Source organism: Salvelinus namaycush, chromosome 12 (genome assembly GCF_016432855.1).
Source record: "Salvelinus namaycush isolate Seneca chromosome 12, SaNama_1.0, whole genome shotgun sequence".
NCBI lineage: Eukaryota > Metazoa > Chordata > Actinopteri > Salmoniformes > Salmonidae > Salvelinus > Salvelinus namaycush.
This window is the reverse complement of record NC_052318.1, coordinates 33720137-33739387: the sequence shown is the minus strand read 5'-3', so window position 1 is coordinate 33739387 and position 19251 is coordinate 33720137. Positions and strand designations below refer to the sequence as shown.

Sequence of the window (19251 nt, the reverse complement as noted above, 5' to 3'; positions counted from 1 at the left end):
GTATATTTCATACTGTAAAATGTATTGCTTAGTCTACAGGGATCTTGTATTACATTATGACCCACCTCATTCACAAGTGTAAACTAGAGTCAGATGAGATTAATTACTTATAACTTGTTGATATGCTTATGCGTATAAAGTGACAATATTATCAAACCTAAATTAAACCAAAGCGTCAAATAGGCATGGTCTTCAGACCCATTCTCATTGGCTCCGAGAGATGGACTCATATGACGTAAAGTTTCCGGGTTGTCTCCTCTTCGTTGGAGGTTACTGTCGGTCATTCATCCTGGCGTGGTCCCGCTGACGTCTCGGTTTCTGAGGTAAGTATACTAGCTAGGGAAATGTCTAAGTAAACTGCTAGATAATCTGTTATCATCATCATCTTATTTACATACATGTGGCAATATTTTATATTTTTTATATCCAATGTAAGAAAGCTATCTATGCCAACTTCATTCATATATTTGTTTATGATGCTCGCCCCAATGGTAACTTATCTGGCCAGCACACGCTGCCTCGCTAGAAGCCACAATGTGACATTGTTGTTGCTACTATGTTTTATTTGCTAGGCATCCGACAAAACGTCATAGTAATTTTCTCGGAAATGTCGTTTACATTTTTATTCAGCAACGACACCTATTCATATCAAGTACATGAAGCACATCATGGGTGTCTTGCACAGTGCCGCGTGGGTCTCAGTTTTCAAACATCTCATTGGAGTATAACAGTTGCCCGTTTCTTTTTAGATATGAGAACAATGATCGTACATTTGTTGGGATTAATAGCACGACTATTAGATACGAAGCTATGTCAAGGGAGTTGACAGAGATTACTCTCGGTCAGACACGGATATGGCTTCACTCACTGGACCTTTTTTAATGTATATTTTATAGATGTCCATCTCAAAGGCATGTACCATTTCCCAATAGTATACAACTAATGGACGTTTGAACAAACGATTTGATGTGGGTTATATACAGGTTTATATATGGGTTATGTATACACCACACGTGATGATGATATGGTTTATTCACCAAGAACAAAATGTGATATCAATAAATGAATTTGCAGTACCAGTCCTAATAACAGGAGAGAAAATGAATGCCACGGTCTGGTGGGCACACTTAAAATCAGTCATCACCCTCAATTGTTTTGATAGGGTGTTTGTGTTACAATTCCTACTGATGTTTGATGTAGACTTGTGTTTAAAGGCTTGAGCTACAGTACAAGGCTTGCATAGCTGGTTTTGTCGTTTTTCTGTCATGTGTTTTTATAGACACAGCAGTAGCATTGATTATCCTTTCTTACAACACAGCCTTGCTATGAGTCTTGGTCACATGTTTCATGCGTCACACAGTATTCTTCAGTGTGTGAAAGGTCATTGACATCACCTCAAGGTGAATATATTTACCAATGACATGCTTTTACGCAGTGGTGTAAAGTACCTAAGTAAGTCTTGTCCTGTTGTCCCCTCTATGACTGTAGAGAGGAACCTCATAACTTCCTGTCCAATACACTCTCCTATTGGATTAGAGCAGTTGTGGGTGGTAGCAGAAGAATGTATGTTAGCTCTGTGGGTGCAGCTGAGTTGACCAAAGAGCTGAGACCAGGGGTGAAGAATCTACAGTCGTCTTGTGTACAATAAACATTGTCTGGACTAGGCTATTTGTTCAGGAAAAGAGGAAGACCTGTGTTTTGTTAGCGTGCCTTAGAACAGTAGGTAAGGTAACCAATTTCTTCTCTTGTTCATTCTCTTGAAAGGGTTGCACTGTTTCGGGCTGCTCTTCACTGGTGTAGTGTTTTTCAGAAGTGTGTGCATGTGGTCTTTCCTCTGCCAAATGCATGATGCTCTCCCACAATTCTGATTCTGTTTCAAGGGCTGATATACCTGATACCTGCCTTTTTTATAATGGATATTTGAAAGTGGTAGGAAGATATTTTTTTTCTCGCTGAATAAAAAATATTGATTGAAGAAGGAATTTGTCCTGGCTGATTCCTTTCGGGGATGTTATGCCTGAGCTTTGTTGTGCCCATGTAGTAAATGGAATTAGGCAGATCAGTGGCACATGAGCACTATAAGCACTTGAGCCTTCATTAGTACATCAACAGGGACTGTCTGGAGGGATGTCAAGTGACAAGCATTTCATCATCAGGGCAACATAGCAGATCATGATGCAAGCATTACAACATGAACATTTTTACAAGTTCTGATCCTGTCGAGGCATGCTCAGCTGCTAGTTACAGTAGCAGCAGTAAGATCAATTCGATAACCTTTTCAATGGAATGTGGGTCTTTTGGCACTGTGCTCCCCTTACCTCTGATGTCAAGCTGACCTCCATTAGGCTACATTGTGGCTCTCATTGTATTATACGTGGTTTGATATGGTTTGGTCTAAATGTTTTACTGAGTAGTGGATATAAAGAAGAAGATGGACTTGAGGATGGGGCTCAACTCTTTATTTTCTTTGTTCAGGGCTTAAAATACTATTTTTGTTTAGGCTAGGATAAAGTCCTGAATAACATTCTGTGACACTTTTACACTTTCTAGTGTGCTGGTATTGCTCTTGCCAGTTGCCATCTTAGAATCTTGCGCAATGAAATAATCTGTTCTTTGGCTTACATGGAATCTGCTTTTGATATACTTGTATTTCCTTTATTTTGGCAGTTACCTTTAGGTCCAAAGGGTTGCCAAGTGGCACCAGAAATTTGGCGAAAGTAAAAGCGAAGTAAGAAAGTAAATGAATGTGTTACTGATATTACTTACATGTTTAAAATATTTTACTAGTAAATGGTTAAGGTTTCATGTAGGCTATGCTGTCTATCTCCCATTTTAACTTAACCTAGCTTAACCTCTTTGGCTTTATAACCATTCTGCTGAGCTCTGTCTTCTTTGTATTTCAGTCTTTTCATTTAGGCCTACGTCATTCTCAAGGGGTATTTTCCTAGGGTAGGCCTAGCGGTTAAAGCATTGTGCCAGTAACCGAAAGGTTGCTATTTCAAATCCCAAATCCGATAAGGTGAAAAATCTGTCAATATGCCTTTGAACAAGGCACCTAATCCTAATTGCTCCAGGGTCGCCGTTGATAATGGCATACCCTGGCCGTGGCCCCAACCTCTCAGGGAGAGTTGGGATATGCAAAAACACATTTCCAATTCACACATGTATAATAGGGCAAATATAAGCACCCAAATTGTTATTAATATTATTTATTTACAACTTGTGTTGATTATTCTACCTTATAATTGTTTCTCCGTCTTAACCAAGGCACCACCAATTGGCATAAATAAATACAGGTGCTCATTCAGTTTTTTAAAACACTGACCTAACATTCTTCCAGTGCTAGGAAATGATTGCACACTGCACGCATCAATTATAGATAAGATAAAAGATTGGTCAATGTTACTTAAGATTTGACAAACATGGGCCTAGATGTTTGTGTACAGCTGCATCAGCCATTGCAGTGCTCCATTGAAACTCAGCTATTTTGTCCAGCAATATAAAAACTATAATGATATATATAAAATGCAGCTAGGTTTGATGCATTGGAATATATGCTTTGACATGAAACGCATTCAAAAAGCTTCTGAAAACAAATTAAGTCATTCAGTGTGGCTAGTCTATAAATTAGATTTTGCATTATGCACAGTGCATACTTGTGGCAACTAGCTAGCTCCTAGCTGTAGTGCTTCAATATGACTAACATGCTTCTCTCTCTCTCTCCAACTCTCTCTTTCTATCCATTTTTTTTCCTTCTTCCCCTATGCTGAACAATTCTCGACCAATCACCCTGCTGTCTATAGAGCTAGCATCACAGACCTCTTGTGTCAAGCCTTTCCATTGAGTCGTCTGGGTGCATGTGCTGCTACCTGTCCAATCTGTAGTTACCGCCACCTGCCGTGGCAATCTTTCCATGACCTGAGAGCTGAACCGTCTGAACTCTCCCTGAAGCAGACACTTCTCCCTCAAGTCTCTCTTTCTCTCCACTTCTGCCTCACCTTCAACCATGACGTTCAAAGTTGACATGCATTACGTAGTCTTCTTGCCTGTGTACCTATTGATGTGGCTGTACACTCTCATCACGTTTATCCCATGGTATTTCCTCACTAATGCTGGGAAGAAGAAAACCATGGCCAAGAGAGAGAAAGCCAAGTCCACCACAGGCAAAGCAGAGGGCCCCTATCGTTGTGTGGAGAACTTTGACAACCTGGCCCGGGAGGACTTTGAGGGAAAGGACACTCTAGACAAGCTGTTTGAGCATGCAGTGCAGCGCTTCGGCAACGCAGACTGCCTGGGTACCAGGGAGCTCCTAAATGAGGAGAACGAGATGCAACCGAGTGGCAAGATCTTTAAGAAGGTAGAGTGATCACACCCACTCCATCGCACAAGAAACTAATTAGAGTGCAGTGAAGATTCTGTCAAATAAGTTGCTTCAGTTATGCAACCTGAAGTGGGTTTGTATAACTTCATATAAAATTTAACTGTCCTAGATGAAATCCCCTCTTGTAGAGTAATTGACTCGAATGTCATAAACGGTTTCACTGGAAATAACTTGATTTGACTCTCCAGTGGGATATTTTCCCCAGTGAACTGAAGGGCCTTAGTAGAACTAACCCTAATAGCCTGTTCCTGTGCTCTCTCCTCTGCTGCAGCTGATCCTGGGGGAGTACAGGTGGCTGTCCTATGATGAGGTGGACCAGATCATCAGCCATCTAGGTAGTGGACTAGCAGCCCTGGGCCAGCAGCCCAAGAGTACCATCGCCATCTTCTGTGAGACACGGGCAGAGTGGATGATCACTGCACAGGCCTGCTTCAGACACAACTTTCCATGTAGGCGTTGACTGCAACACATCTCCCTCTTTGATAATCTAACACTAGCATATAAAGTGCCACTATATTGCATTATAAAGATATATCCTGTAAGAACAGTAATATATGTGATAACATTGTGCTGTGTGTTTGCATTTAAACAACATGTTTGGTTGTGTTGCAGTGGTCACTCTGTATGCCACCCTGGGGGAGGAAGCTGTGGCCTATGGGCTTAATGAGTGTGGGGCCACACACCTGATCACCAGCGCTGAGCTACTGGAGACTAAACTCAAGGTAGGAGTTATTAGTGGAAATTAATGGTTCACATTCCAGCCTAACTACACACTGCTGTTCTCAGCTCCTCTCTGCGGGAAAGAGAGCTGGGTCGTTCCACGAAATGGGTGCCTTTGCGTCCCTTTGATATTTTAAGTAGAAATTGGGCACCACTATTACATTTTAAAAGCCTGTTATATTAAATGAAGTGCCCTTTAATATAGACCACATGGATAATTCAATAAATCTGAATAAAGGCTTGCTAAAGTGCCAAAATTATACATTTTGACACGTCCCTCCGTCCACCCTGTGCCACATCTAGGAAGATTTCAACCCATGCAATCCAAACATTTCAACAAGTTTCACCATCAGCCCTACTTATTTTTGTTGCTTTGATAAAGGCCCAGTGATTCATTTGTGTTTTCCTCATTTTAAGGTGAACCCTATTACATGAACTGAACTCTTGTTTTAATATGGTGAAACTATTACTTAAAATTTTTTTTTAATGAAACATTGAACATCTAATAGATATATCACAGTGTAAAAGCAGGTGAGCTGGTTCTACTCTTTTTGGCCATTTTCTGATGTTTTGTGGTGGAAAACTGAGCGGGTCGATTACACCACATCAACCCTGTTACCATTAGATAGACTAGAGATGTTTTAGCAATATTTTTTTGGGGGTTGAAACTTGCATTCAATTGCCACTCAGTGTTGCACACAAGCTTCCATTCCTCCTGTCACGAGGGGATTTATGGCTGATTTAAGATGAAATCGTCAACCCTGTTACAGTCAACCCTGTTACTTTATTTGGCCCTTACTATTGTAATGTTTGTTATTTAACCTCTTGAGATGGATTTTTTTTTTTTTTAATGCATTTGAATATGTGCTCTTTATTACAGAATGTTAAAATTAGGTGAAATCCCAAGTTTTTTTTGTTTTACCAAGTTACACTTCTCAAAAGGAATGACCCAGCTATCTTCAGACAGGATGTGTGTAATCACCTCCGTAGGTGAAGGAGGAAGTTAAAAACACATGGGGTGTTTGTGTGTGAACTGAGATGTGTTGTTCACCTGAAAAACAAACCCCTGATATCATCAAAACTTGAATGAACCCTAAAGGGCTGAGATTACTCATGTCCAAAGTCATGCCAAATAATGTCTTCCTATGTGTCTGACAGAATGTTTTGCCAGATATGCGCAACCTGAAGCATGTTATATATGTGGACAACAAGAGCATCAGCAGGGCGGGCTACCCTGAGGGCATTCAGATCTACAGCATGCAGGCAGTACAGGAGTTGGGAGCCAAACCTGACAACTGTATGTGAAAACACATCAACAGCACTTTTCATATACAAAACACACAGGTCACACTGTTGGGTCACTGTTTTAGGACACCCTGTTATGTCAAACAGTGTTTGCACTGAAACTTGAGTTTACATATGGCCCAAATGCCATTGTAGAGATGGTAAAATGTATAAGCAGCTAAACAAAGTCTGATGAAGTATAATATGCACATATGCTGGAAGTTTAGTTTCCCACTGCGTAGTAAAGCATGTACTGGCTTGGACTGTACCATTTATTTTCTAAGTATTATTAAGTGATGTGTCCCCCTGTGCTCCTGGCAGTGAGTGTAGCTGTGCAGCGCCCCCAGCCCACAGATCTGGCCGTGGTCATGTACACCAGCGGCTCCACAGGACGACCCAAAGGAGTCATGATCATCCACAGCAACCTGATCGCTGGCATGACGGGCCAGTGTGAGAGGATCCCAGGACTGGGGTGAGCAGAGCACTCTACTGCAGCGACTCTATCAGTATATAACCAACATTTAACTAGGCTAGTCAGGTCTCTGCGTCACATTCCCATGTCAGACACAATGTTTTGAAACAGCAGACAGTGTAATGTACTGATGATACCCTTGCCTGAACATGATTAATCATGCACTCTTTTGACTAAACTTGATAATTAGATAAACAGTATTGTCGAAGTGCATAACCACTGTGGTGCAGGGTTACAGATATTGATGATGTAAAGTGTTGTCTCATCTTCATATTGCTAAGTTGTGTTTGTGTCCATGTGCAGGCCAAAGGATACCTACATTGGCTACCTGCCTCTAGCTCATGTGCTGGAAATGACTGCTGAGATCTCATGTATGACGTATGGCTGCAGGATTGGCTACTCTTCTCCACAAACACTCTCTGACCAGGTAATAGACTCAGCAGTTTGATCTAAACCGATAGAATTGATCATGCATATTTAAAACTAAAAATATATATTTGTTTTTGCAATGTGGGCAACAATCTAATGTTATTTTTATATCTTCTCTTTTGCAGTCAACAAAAATCAAGAAGGGCAGTAAAGGAGACTGCTCTGTGTTGAGGCCTACTCTGATGGCAGCTGTACCGGTAAGAACTAGCATCCTTCCTTAAACTTTCTGCTTATCGCTGATGTGTTAGTGTTCTATGAAAAGGCTGGCTCCTTTAGAGATTTTTAGAAGTCTGCTTTAGAGGACATCTTCTAACAGGTAATTATGTTGGTTCTTTCATAACTATCCTGCAGCATTTATGTCCTCTGTAGACAGTGGAAGCAGAGATATAAGATGTTTATCTGTTATCTGTCAGGAAATAATGGACCGAATCTACAAGAATGTGATGAACAAGGTGCAGGAGATGAGCTATGTGCAGAGGACACTTTTTAAACTGGGCTACAACTACAAACTGGAACAGATCAAAATGGGCTACGATGCCCCACTCTGCAACATGTGAGTACACAAGGACACACACACACACACACTGCAGCATGTTTCTATCTACCATACACAATCCTGTTACATGCACATAGCTATCTCTATAGGTCAGATCCCTGATACAAGATTAGTGCATAAATAAAATGTAATTGGTCATATGCGCCGAATACAGCAGGTGTAGACTTTACAGGGAAATGGTTACTTATGAGCCCATTCGCAACAATGCAGAGTTAAGAAACGAAGACAAATATTTGCTAAATAAAAAAACTAAATAGTAACACATTAAAAAACAGTAACGAGGCTATATACGAGGACTACTAGTACCAAGTCAATGTGCAGGGGTATGAGGTAATACAGTATGTACATGTGGGTAGAGGTATAAGTGACTAGGCAGTCAGGATATATAATAAACAGAGTAGCAGCAGTTTATGTGAAAGTGTGTGTGTAAGCATATTTATGTTGGAGTGTGTGGGTAGAGTCTAGTGAGTATGCATAGAGCCTGTGCAAGGGAGTCAGTGCAAAACAATTAAGATAAAGAAATAAATATTAAAGGAGGTCGATGTAAATTGTCCGGGTGGCCATTTGATGAACTGTTCAGCAGTCTTATGGCTTGGGGGTAGAAGCTGTTCATCTGGGATGATGGTGTTGATGTGAGCCATGACCAGCCTTTCAAAGCATTTCATGGCTTCAGATGTGTGTGCTACAGGGCGGTAGTCATTTAGACAGGTTACCTCTGGAATCTGTGTATTTTAAGTGTACTGTATGCTTGTGTGTATTTTGACTGGTTTTGGAGGAAACCATATTTTTATGTCTGCCAGTCAATGCTGCTTATCAGATATCAGGGTGTCCTTCTGACTGATAAGGGTTGATTACGAAATAGCTCTATTTGATATCAGAGTGAAATTGCATCAGTAAACATGAACTAATGGTTAAGTTCGAAGTTGATTTCCTTCCTCTGTCCTGTCCGTCAGGCTGCTGTTTAAGAAGGTGAAGGCTCAGCTGGGAGGGAACATCAGGATGATGCTGTCAGGAGGAGCGCCCCTGTCCTCCGCCACCCAGCGCTTCATGAATATCTGCTTCTGCTGCCCCGTGGGACAGGGCTACGGCCTCACAGAGACCTGCGGAGCAGGTACCATCACAGAGGGTGAGTCAGGGCAGGCACAGCCATGGACTACTACTACTGGGGTCAGGGCATAAAATTAACACCTGTCAAATGCGGGTAGATTTTGGTATTGGTGGGTAAGAATGTATATTTCACCAGCCACATTGGTGGGTGGTCAATGTGCAGGGCTCTATAGTGAGAGCATTACATTTGCGATAAAAATAGTAAAAAGTCAAGGATGAGCACATGTAGAGTTAGGGTTAGAAAAATGCTGCAGTATCTGTTTTCAAAGTATTTCTTCAGTTTTGTTTCATAGCTGCTAATTGCATGAAGACATAGGAAACCTGTATATCCCACCTCGTGTAAAAAAACATTGCCTGGCAGGGGAGCTGTGCGCAATGGGTGAAGTGCAGATATATTCATTCACGTGACAGGACTCGAGTGGTCACGGTACCACTGTAACCCCCCGCCCTTAAAGGGGCAGCTGAACATTTTGATCCTGATATTTGGATTGAAAGACTCGGGTCACAAAAAATGAACTGAAATTGAGCAATATACCACAGTACTTCTTACTAATACATTTCTTGTTTTAGAAACATTACAGAGCATGGTCATCTGTTTGTGTTTGTTTTTTTATGTAATTATGGGGGGGAAATATTTTGGCTGGTAAAAAATCTGAGTGGCAGGTAGATGTTTTAATCGTAGTAGTAGTGTGTAGGAGAATGGTGGGCGCTCTGTCATTTGAGAGTCTTCACCATTGTGTTTTTTGTTAGGAAATTATACCTATGCATGCTATGGCAATTTGGGCTTTAGCCAAGACAGGTCTTTGAGAGCATGCTATTGCTCAGGCTTCTTTTTAATCTATTGAGTTGCCCTGAGAGTTTCATGTCTTTAAACACACATACTCTGAGGTAAATGTCTTTGTTCAAGCCCCAACCTGTGAAAGGTTCTGTGATACTGGGATTGTTGATGGCAGAGGAATGGCAGCTATACTAATTATAACTATTTTGCTTCAATCGGCTTTGCTGTTTAGGTCACGCAGGTATTTCTCACTTTTCAGTGGATTCTGAATGTGGAAGGATATGCTTGTGAGACGCTATGCAGCAGTATTTGAGTGTGAAACAGTTTGTCAAATGATGCCAAATAACCACTGTTTGTCAAATGATGCCAAATAACCACTGGGGCCGATAAGGCCATATCATTTAACAGGACTTCAGGACATTGATTCTTGGAACTTTCTTGGAAGGCAGAGGACAATGTACAAGTTCTTAGTTTAAAAACAAACACAATATTATATTTGATAAAACAATGTATTGTGTTTGCTATGATTTGATTTTCCTCATAGATCAAAGCAGTGTATGAACTTAACATGACAGTGTTGAAATTGTGAGCCTCCGCTCTCTGGTCAATCTGAAGCACAAGTACGTCTGTTGCTTTATGCCCCAGGTGTGCATGAGCACTGATGCTTATTCTTTAATAAGAAAACCTTGATTTGAGAAATATTCCGAGACTGGTTTTTAGTAGGCCGTGTTACAGCCTACTACTGGCATCAAGTATTAAACTCTACGTGGTGTCTTTATTTATCTGTGATTGTGTGTTTTGACTCCAGTTGCAGACTACAGCACTGGGAGAGTAGGAGCCCCCCTCATCTGCTGTGAGGTGAAACTACGAGACTGGGTTGAGGGTAAGACATTAAGCCTATAGAAACACACACTTATTTATGAACATTTTTGATAAAGTGTACTGCACTGTTGAGGAGAGCTTGCAAGTAAGAATTTTACTGTATTGTTTTCAAACCTTTTCAGCAGGGACCCCAAATTTTTTGCCATTATTTCTCGGGACGCCATTTTTTCCCGCCAGATCTTCTGGCGAACACACCCAAAATCAAATAACACAGCCTTAAAATCTGTACATTTTGATTTTCACATCAACAAATAACATTTGATTCATTACATTTTCTCTCTAAGAGAACCAATACATACAGTGACTTCAGAAGGTATTCATACCCCTTGACTCGTTCCACATTTTGTTGTTACAGCCTGAATTTAAACTAAAATAATTCTCACCCATCTACACACAATACCCCATAATGACAAAGTGAAAACATATTTTTGGACATTTTTGCAAATGTATTGAAAATTAAATACAGAAATATCTAATTGACAGAGTGAAAAGAAGGAAGCCTGTACTGAATAAAAAATATTCCAAAACATGCATCCTGTTTGCAACAAGTTCTAAAGTAAAACTGCAAAACATGTGGAAAAGCAATTCACTTTTTGTCATGAATACTAAGTATTTGTTTGGAGCAAATTCAATGCAACACATTACCGAGTACCACTCTCCATATTTTCAAGCATAGCTGCACCATTGGCCTCATGGTAAAAATCCATGAGCGGTTTCCTTCCTCACTGAGTAAGGAAGGACACCTGTATCTTTGTAGTGACTGGGTGTATTGATACACCATCCAAAGTGTAATTAATACCATGCTCAAAGGGATATTTAATGTCTGCTTTATTTTTACCCATCTACCAATACTATAGGTGCCCTTCTCTGTGAGGCATTGGAAAAGCTCCCTGGTCTTTGTGGTTGAATCTATGTTTGAAATTCACTGCTCGACTGAGAGCTTACAGATAATTGGATGTGTGGGGCACAGAGATGAGGTAGTCATTAAAAAATGTTAATAACACTATTGCACACACTGAGTCCATGCAACTTATGTGACTTGTTAAGCACATTTTTACTCAATTTATTTAGGCTTGCCATAAAAATGGGGTTGAATACTTAATGACTCAAGACATCTCAGCTTTTCATTTTTTTTAAATTAATTTGTAAAAATGTCTAAACATATTTCCACTTTGACAATATGGGGTATTGTGTGTAGAACAGATACCAAACATCTCTATTTAATCCATTTTAAATGCAGGCTGTAACACAACAACACGTGGAAAAAGTAAAGGGGTGTGAATATGATGTTTTCCACACACATATAGTATGCATATCATGGATGACCTGGACATCCTCGTTCAGTAGCTGCCCTGTTTGCCTCCTTTGCTTGTTGTTACCGTATTTGCATGTGGCTCTCATTATGTGCCTTGATTAGTTTCCATGTGGTTAGTTTCTTCCTGTTCCAAACAATCCTTTTATTCAGCTATTCTCTCCCACCATGCCTCACTCTTATCTTCCCACTGTGTTTCCAAGGCGGATACACCAGCCAGGACCAACCCCACCCCCGTGGAGAGATCATGATTGGTGGGCCCAACGTTACCATGGGTTACTATAAGAGCGAGCACCTGAACAATGACTTCTGGGTAGATGAGCAGGGCCAGAGGTGGTTTTGTACCGGGGATGTGGGGGAGATCCACTCTGATGGCTGTCTGCAGATAGTGGGTGAGTGGCTGAGAGGAGGTGGAGAACAACTGAATAATATCACCAGTGCTCACTGTTCATTGCACAACAGCTGCCTCTCAACACTTTATGACCATGAAGTAATACTGTCATAAACTATTCAAATTGATCAAAACAATGCTAACTGCCATAAAACCTCTGTGCTATCCTGCCATATTTCAGTCTTCTCACTGACCCTCTCTGCTTTGTTTGTAGACCGTAAGAAGGACCTGGTCAAACTACAGGCTGGAGAATACGTGTCCTTGGGGAAAGTGGAGTCTGCTCTGAAGAACTGCCCCCTTATTGACAACATCTGTGCATATGCAAACAGGTAACTCTTCTGTCTGCTTTATTATACCACATACACTACTGGTCACTTAGAAATGTCCTTGTTTTTTAAAGAAAATCAATTTTTTTGTCCATTAAAATAACATAAAATTGATCAGAAATACAGAGTAGACATTGTTAATGTTGTAAATGAGTTGTCGCTGGAAACGGCTGGTTTTTAATGGATTGTCTACATAGGCGTACTGAGGCCCATTATCAGCAACCATCACTCCTGTGTTCCAATGGCATGTTGTGTTAGCTAATCCAAGTTGATCATTTTAAAAGGCTAATTGATCATTAGAAAACAATTTTGCAATTATGTTAGCACAGCTGAAAACTGTTGTGCTGCTTTTAATGAAGCAATAAAACTGGCCTTCTAGACTAGTTGAGTATCTGGATCATCAGCATTTGTGGGTTCGATTACTAGCTCAAAATGGCCAGAAACAAAATCCTTTCTTCTGCTACTCGTCAGTCTATTCTTGTTCTGAGAAATGAAGGCTATTCCATGCGAGAAATTGCCAAGAAACTGAAGATCTTGTACAACGCTGTGTACTACTCCCTTCACAGAACAGCGCAAACTGGCTCTAACAAGAGTAGAAAGAGGAGTGGGAGGCCCCGGTGCACAACTGAGCAAGAGGACAAGTACGTTAGAGTGTCTAGTTTGAGAAACAGACGGCTCTAGTCCTCAACTGGCAGCTTAATTAAATAGTACCCGCAAAACACCAGTCTCAACGTCAACAGTGAAGAGGCGACTCCGGGATGCTGGCCTTCTAGGCAGAGTTGCAAAGAAAGAGCCATATCTCAGACTGGCTGAAAAAATTAAGATGGGCAAAAGAACACAGACACTGGACAGAGGAACTCTGTTTTCAGCTGTGCTAACATAATTGTAAAGGGGTTTTCAAATGATCAATTAGCCTATTAAAATTATTAACTTGGATTGGCTAACACAACGTGCATTTGCAACACAGGAGTGATGGTTGCTGATAATGGTCCTTTTTAAAATTTTATTTATTTCACTAGGCAAGTCAGTTAAGAACAAATTCTTATTTTCAATGACGGCCTAGGAACAGTGTTTTTTTTTTTACCTTGTCAGCTCGGGGATTCGATCTTGCAACCTTTCAGTTACAAGTCCAACACTCTCACTAGGCTACCTATCTACATAGGCCTCTATACGCCTATGTAGATATTCCATTAAAAAATCTGCCGTTTCCAGCTACAATAGTCATTTACAACATTAACAATGTCTACACTGTATTTCTGATAAATTTTATGTTATTTTAATGGACAAAAAATTAAATGAGCTTTTCTTTCAAAAAACAAGGACATTTGTAAGTGACCCAAACTTTTGAACGGTAGTGTAGGTTTTACATTGATACCAAATGCATTTGTGGTTATGTTTTAGTAGTTATTCTACATGTATCACCCCTAAAACATATTCAATGTGCATGCTCAAGTCTAGTCTGTATCATTTTATTTTCTCTTGCTTTTAGTGACCAGAACTACGTGATAAGCTTTGTGGTACCGAACCAGAAGCAGCTGACAACTCTGGCCAATAACAACGGCATAAGTGTTGCCTGGGAGGAGATCTGTAACCACCCAGCCATGGAGGAGGAGGTCCTGAAGGCCATCAAAGAGGTGGCTGCCTCAAGTAAGGCTGAAACCTACTCTGACACATATCTTGTTAACTTGACTAACCAGATGGACAATAACCTAGAATTAATAGACACATAATTTTAGTGTGTGACAAGAGGGCTTTGCTCATGCCATGCATATCCCTTTTATATTAACCATTTTGCGCCCCCCCCCCAGTCAAACTGCAGCGTTTTGAGATCCCAGTGAAAGTGCGTCTAAGCCCAGAGCCCTGGACTCCTGAGACTGGCCTGGTGACAGATGCATTCAAACTGAAGAGGAAGGAGCTGAAGAATCACTTTCAGACTGATATAGAGAGAATGTACGGAGGAAAGTAGAGCCACCATCTGATCTAACCAAAGAACGGTTTCCTTACAACTTTCACCAGTGATGTGTGTCTGAATAATAATACTATTTATTTGTATAGCGCTTTTCATAAGAGTTATCTCGAAGCTCTACAGAAAAAGCAACACTTGAGTGTAAAAAACATTAGGAACACCTTCTTAATATTGAGTTGCACCCCGTTTTGCCCTCAGAACATTCTCAATTCGTCAGGGGAAGGACTCTACAAGGTGTTGAAAGTGTTCCACAGGGATGCTGGCCCATGTTGACTCCAATGCTTCACACAGTTGTGTCAAATTGGCTGGATGTCCTTTGGGTGGTGGACCATTCTTGATGCACACAGGAAACTGTTGTGTGTGAAAAACCCAGCAGTGTTGCAGCTCTTGACACACTCAAACCGGTGCGCCTGGCACCTACTACCATACCCCATTCAAAGGCATTTCAATATTGTTCCTTGCCCATTCATGTCTCAATTGTCTCAAGGCTTAAACATTTTCTTTAACCTGTTTCCTCCCCTTCATCTACACTGATTGAAGTGGACTTAACAGGTGACATCAATAAGGGATCATAGCTTTCACCTTGATTCACCTGGTCAGTCTGTTATGGAAAGAGCAGGTGTTCCAAATATCTGTACACTGTGTTTAAAAACAACATACATTTAGAATCAAGGCAGGTAAAATAGCAATAGTGGGCTAGGTGCGATTTATTATTTTTTGCTTCGGACTAGGACTGAAAAAGGCACTGTAGAAGTGGAATTTAAGGCCCGTTTTAAAAGTTTAGAGTGATGGAGAGGCTCTCAGGTCGTCAGGGAGAGCATTCCATAGGAGAGGGGCTAGGGAGCAGAAGGCTCAGTCCCCTTAGTTCGGAATGTGTGTAAATGTGTCTGAGTGTGTGTGTATGCTCGCGTGTGTTTGCATATGCTTCAAAGCATTATGCCTGTGAACTGTAGAATTGTTGTTCCACGCCATCTTTTTTGTCAAATTATGAATGTCAGTCCATAAAGTCCAGCACAGAGGGATCAGCTGGTTAGTTACAGCTATTTGTGTACATGCAGTTGTCTCCATGCTTGGGGGACCGCACAGCGTTGTGCAAAACTGCAATTTGAATGCAAGTCTTGTATTTGCATATTGTAATTTGCCTTTGGAATGTATCATTTTTTTTGTCTAAGGGAGTTGGGTGTCATGTCTTGTGAATTGGCCATTGTCAATTTTAGAAATTTCCTGTAGCTGTAAGACAGGGTTGGGCAATTGGTGGCCCCCTATTGTAGGCCCGAGGATCAATTTCCAAACATAGGGCAGCCCCCCCCCCCCAAAAAGTATTTTCATTATTTAAAAAAATGTAGGAACTCATTCGGGGGCCACACTTACTGTTGAGCGTTAGAATAGTAAAATACACAAGGTGCAATTTCTAAATGTGATATAATAACAGAAAAACTGCTGATGCACACCAGTCACCAACAGTCACTCAATTAGCCATGGCAGCTAACAATTTTTAGATTAAGTCTTGCCAGCTTTCTAAACTTCTAGTAATCATTGTCGAATTCCGATCAGGCACGTGACCAGGGCCCCTATTGATTTAGTTAATTACTCTCACTCAGATACAGTTATAGCTGATTTCGGGATTGTATATCGATTTGGAAAATGTGTACAATTTCAGGAAATTAGCTTTAAAATTGTAAAGATTTCTCTCCCCCATAGCAAAATGGTTAGAATTGCAGGAGATTCGCTGTAAAACTGTCATTTTTTCTCTCTCTGCCCCATGACAAAATGTGTAGAATTGCAGGAAATGTACTTTAAAATGTACATTTTTCTCTCCACCGTCAAATCTTGCTTAGGGCCCCCAAAAGGCTAGGTCCGGCCCTGGAATAACGTGGTGAGGAGGAGCTTTGTGGACCCATACACTCCGGAAGTAATTTATCCAGCCAAACTAGCATAGTTAGCCAGCTAGTTTAGTCAAATCAAATGTCACATGCGCCGACTACAACAAGTGTAAACTTCACTGTGAAATGCTTACTTACGAGCCCTTTCCCAACAATGCAGAGTTAAAAAGTAAGACAATATTAGCAAAAAGGGAAAACCGTGGAAAACAAGCTCTGGACAGGATATAGCTGGGCGCACATGTGCACTAGGCTAATTCAGGACACAGAGATTGTAGTTTTTATGCCCTAATATGGTGGGGGAAAGTTAGATTAAACAATTCAGACACTGAAACGAGTACATCAGATGACACAAATTTAAGGAGAGCAAATCGATATACAATCCCAAAATCAGCTGTAACTGTCAATAGTAAAACAAAGCTTAAAACGATATTTGAGTAAAACTGAATCCATAAAATGAATGGTGAAGTCGCTTACGGACACGGTAGCGTTCTCCTCCTCACCACTCTATAGTTAATTTACTTAAGAGAGTTAAGTAGTTTATCTGCACAAATGGATTGATTGAACAAATCAGTTGACTGCATGTATGGGTATGGATGTGAGTACGCAGATCCGCAAGCAACTGTGGCCCATCAGGATAAAATCCGATTTTTTTTGTGTCCACCACTCCCATCAACGTTGCCCTAACCTACTGGTAGTTTGATGAAAATAAAACATTATGCTGCCCCCTAGTGTGCAAGCCCCCACAGTGCTGCTGTATACATTTGCTTGTTCTATACATAGGATCACATTACTGCCACAAGACTGCCGTGCCCCCACAATCCTTAGGCTATTGCACATAGTTGAAACATGAGTGTAATTTTGGAAATTTCTGTCACCTGTGCTTGTTTAATTTTGGTTTTCGTGTTTTGAACCTACTCATGACATTGTCATAGTGACACAACCCAACCCAAGCATGTCACGTTATGTTTTGGATTTTTCAGGTACTAGGTCTGGTATGGTGAATATCATTCTTGCTATGTTACAGAATGGATAATCATTTCTGTTTGAAGATAGTCCTTTAGCCTCTTTGTTGCATGCTGATCTCTACCTACACCTCTGTTTTTGTATACTGTACAATATTTATAGACTTCGGTTATATGTTTCAAGTCATCTTTATAATGTAATAGTTCTACATTTCTGACCTCTGGATCTGCCAATTTAATAGTCTGTATGCTCTTGAATAATTGTATATTTATCAAGATATGAAATACTCAATATAATTCAATGCAATTTTTAGATGATATGCTGTTAAATCCAATTGAGTACCATGTGTAAATAAAACTTGAATGTAAAGATTTTGTATGCATGTACATTAAGGTCAAGTTAAATTTTGAGCCATTTGATTTTTTTTTGTTGTTGATGAATTTGATACTATTGAATTGTTTAAAGGTCACAATTGTGCTTCTTGAAACTTTGTGTGGAACGTTGACAAATGCTGTGAATAGGCAAGTTTGCTTCAGCAAATGTACAGACATTCAAAGCTAATGAGTTATAGCATTCTGAAGCTGTTTAACCTGGCATATAATGCAGTAAGAGGGAATTTATGGTGTAGTGACCAAATGAAACATGCAAATTAATGCCAAAAATGTATATTCCAGGATGCATTCGTATCATAAAATACAATTGAACTATTATGCACATATCCTCAATGGCCAACACATTGGGATAAAACATAGACACTGTTACAATTAGCCATGATACGACTAATCCATTGTCATATCACGGCTATGTTCCAATAGGAGTTAGAAAGGTCAAAAAGCCACTACATGTTTTTTGTCAATGTTTTATAATTTTTTACACTCAGGGTTAACTATACATCAACCAAGAATGCACTGCAATAGTAATTATTTTATCTTATGTTAATTGTGAAGCACTTATCTTCATATTTTGTCAGCTCATTTGTATTATTTATAAAAATCTGTTACGTGTATGAAACAATGTGTGTTAAGGGATGGGCAGTGTGTACATTCTGGTTATTTTCTGTACATGTACTTTTTATATGAATATATTAAAGCTTTCTGCCCACTGTAAAATGTTTTTTTATTATTTGAAGAAGTGTCAGTCAGATGAATATTAAGTATTGTTCAATGATATACAATTAGGTTCACTAGTTTAAATCTACCACATTATTTCACAGTTCTGTAAAGAAAGAGATATTCTCCCTATCATTGGAGCAAGCTTTGCAAATCTTTCAAGCAAGGATAATGACTGAATTTAAACCATGCCCAAGGTATGAGGTGATGAACGAGTCTGGTTCCTCATTTAAATAGGTAGTGTAGGGCTCACAGCAAACTTAAATTTGTTTATTATAGGGCTCACTTGGAGTCATGGCAGGTAACAGAAATTAAGAAAAAAAATCTGATACTGTCCAACATGATTTCTGATTCTGTCCTACAACCTGACATTATTGTTTAATTATGTGAGAGGTAAGAGAATGGAGTTTATGGTTGTGGAAATTGGTAGACTAGAGATGTAAAGCCCTTTTCAATATAATTCAATGATCTGTTATGGTTCGTACATAAAACATGTGTGTAAAAAGCTATTCCTATTTTCGCTGTGCAAAACCTATACCATTATGTGTATACTGGTTCTCAGTGGTTTATGTATCATCAACAGTACGTGTTATGGCAATGTCCTATCTACATGATTGTTGTACGAAAATTAGGTTGCGGTCAAGTGTAGTGTTCAATTTCACCGACAGGTGGTGCGACATCAGCAACAGGAA

General features: G+C 40.1%; 1 protein-coding gene across 4 annotated transcripts; it reads left to right on the top strand.

Moving 5' to 3' along the window:
- Positions 1–275: 275 nt before the first annotated feature.
- On the top strand, positions 276–14826 carry LOC120057141 (long-chain-fatty-acid--CoA ligase 4-like). Of its 4 annotated transcripts, XM_039005592.1 has the most exons (16): positions 287–323; positions 2668–2728; positions 4121–4357; positions 4653–4830; positions 4994–5103; positions 6260–6398; positions 6707–6857; positions 7161–7284; positions 7412–7483; positions 7700–7839; positions 8796–8968; positions 10536–10610; positions 12125–12313; positions 12527–12641; positions 14128–14285; positions 14447–14826. In XM_039005592.1, exons 3-16 carry the CDS (start codon positions 4130–4132, stop codon positions 14602–14604), a joined length of 2010 nt encoding a protein of 669 aa, XP_038861520.1. In that variant the 5' UTR covers positions 287–323; positions 2668–2728; positions 4121–4129; the 3' UTR covers positions 14605–14826. The 4 variants fall into 4 exon arrangements, with proteins under 4 accessions (XP_038861521.1, XP_038861520.1, XP_038861522.1 ...); XM_039005593.1 differs by lacking the exon at positions 2668–2728 and having other exon boundaries at positions 276–323; XM_039005594.1 differs by lacking the exon at positions 2668–2728 and having other exon boundaries at positions 300–323; positions 4124–4357.
- The last annotated feature ends 4425 nt before the right edge of the window (positions 14827–19251 follow it).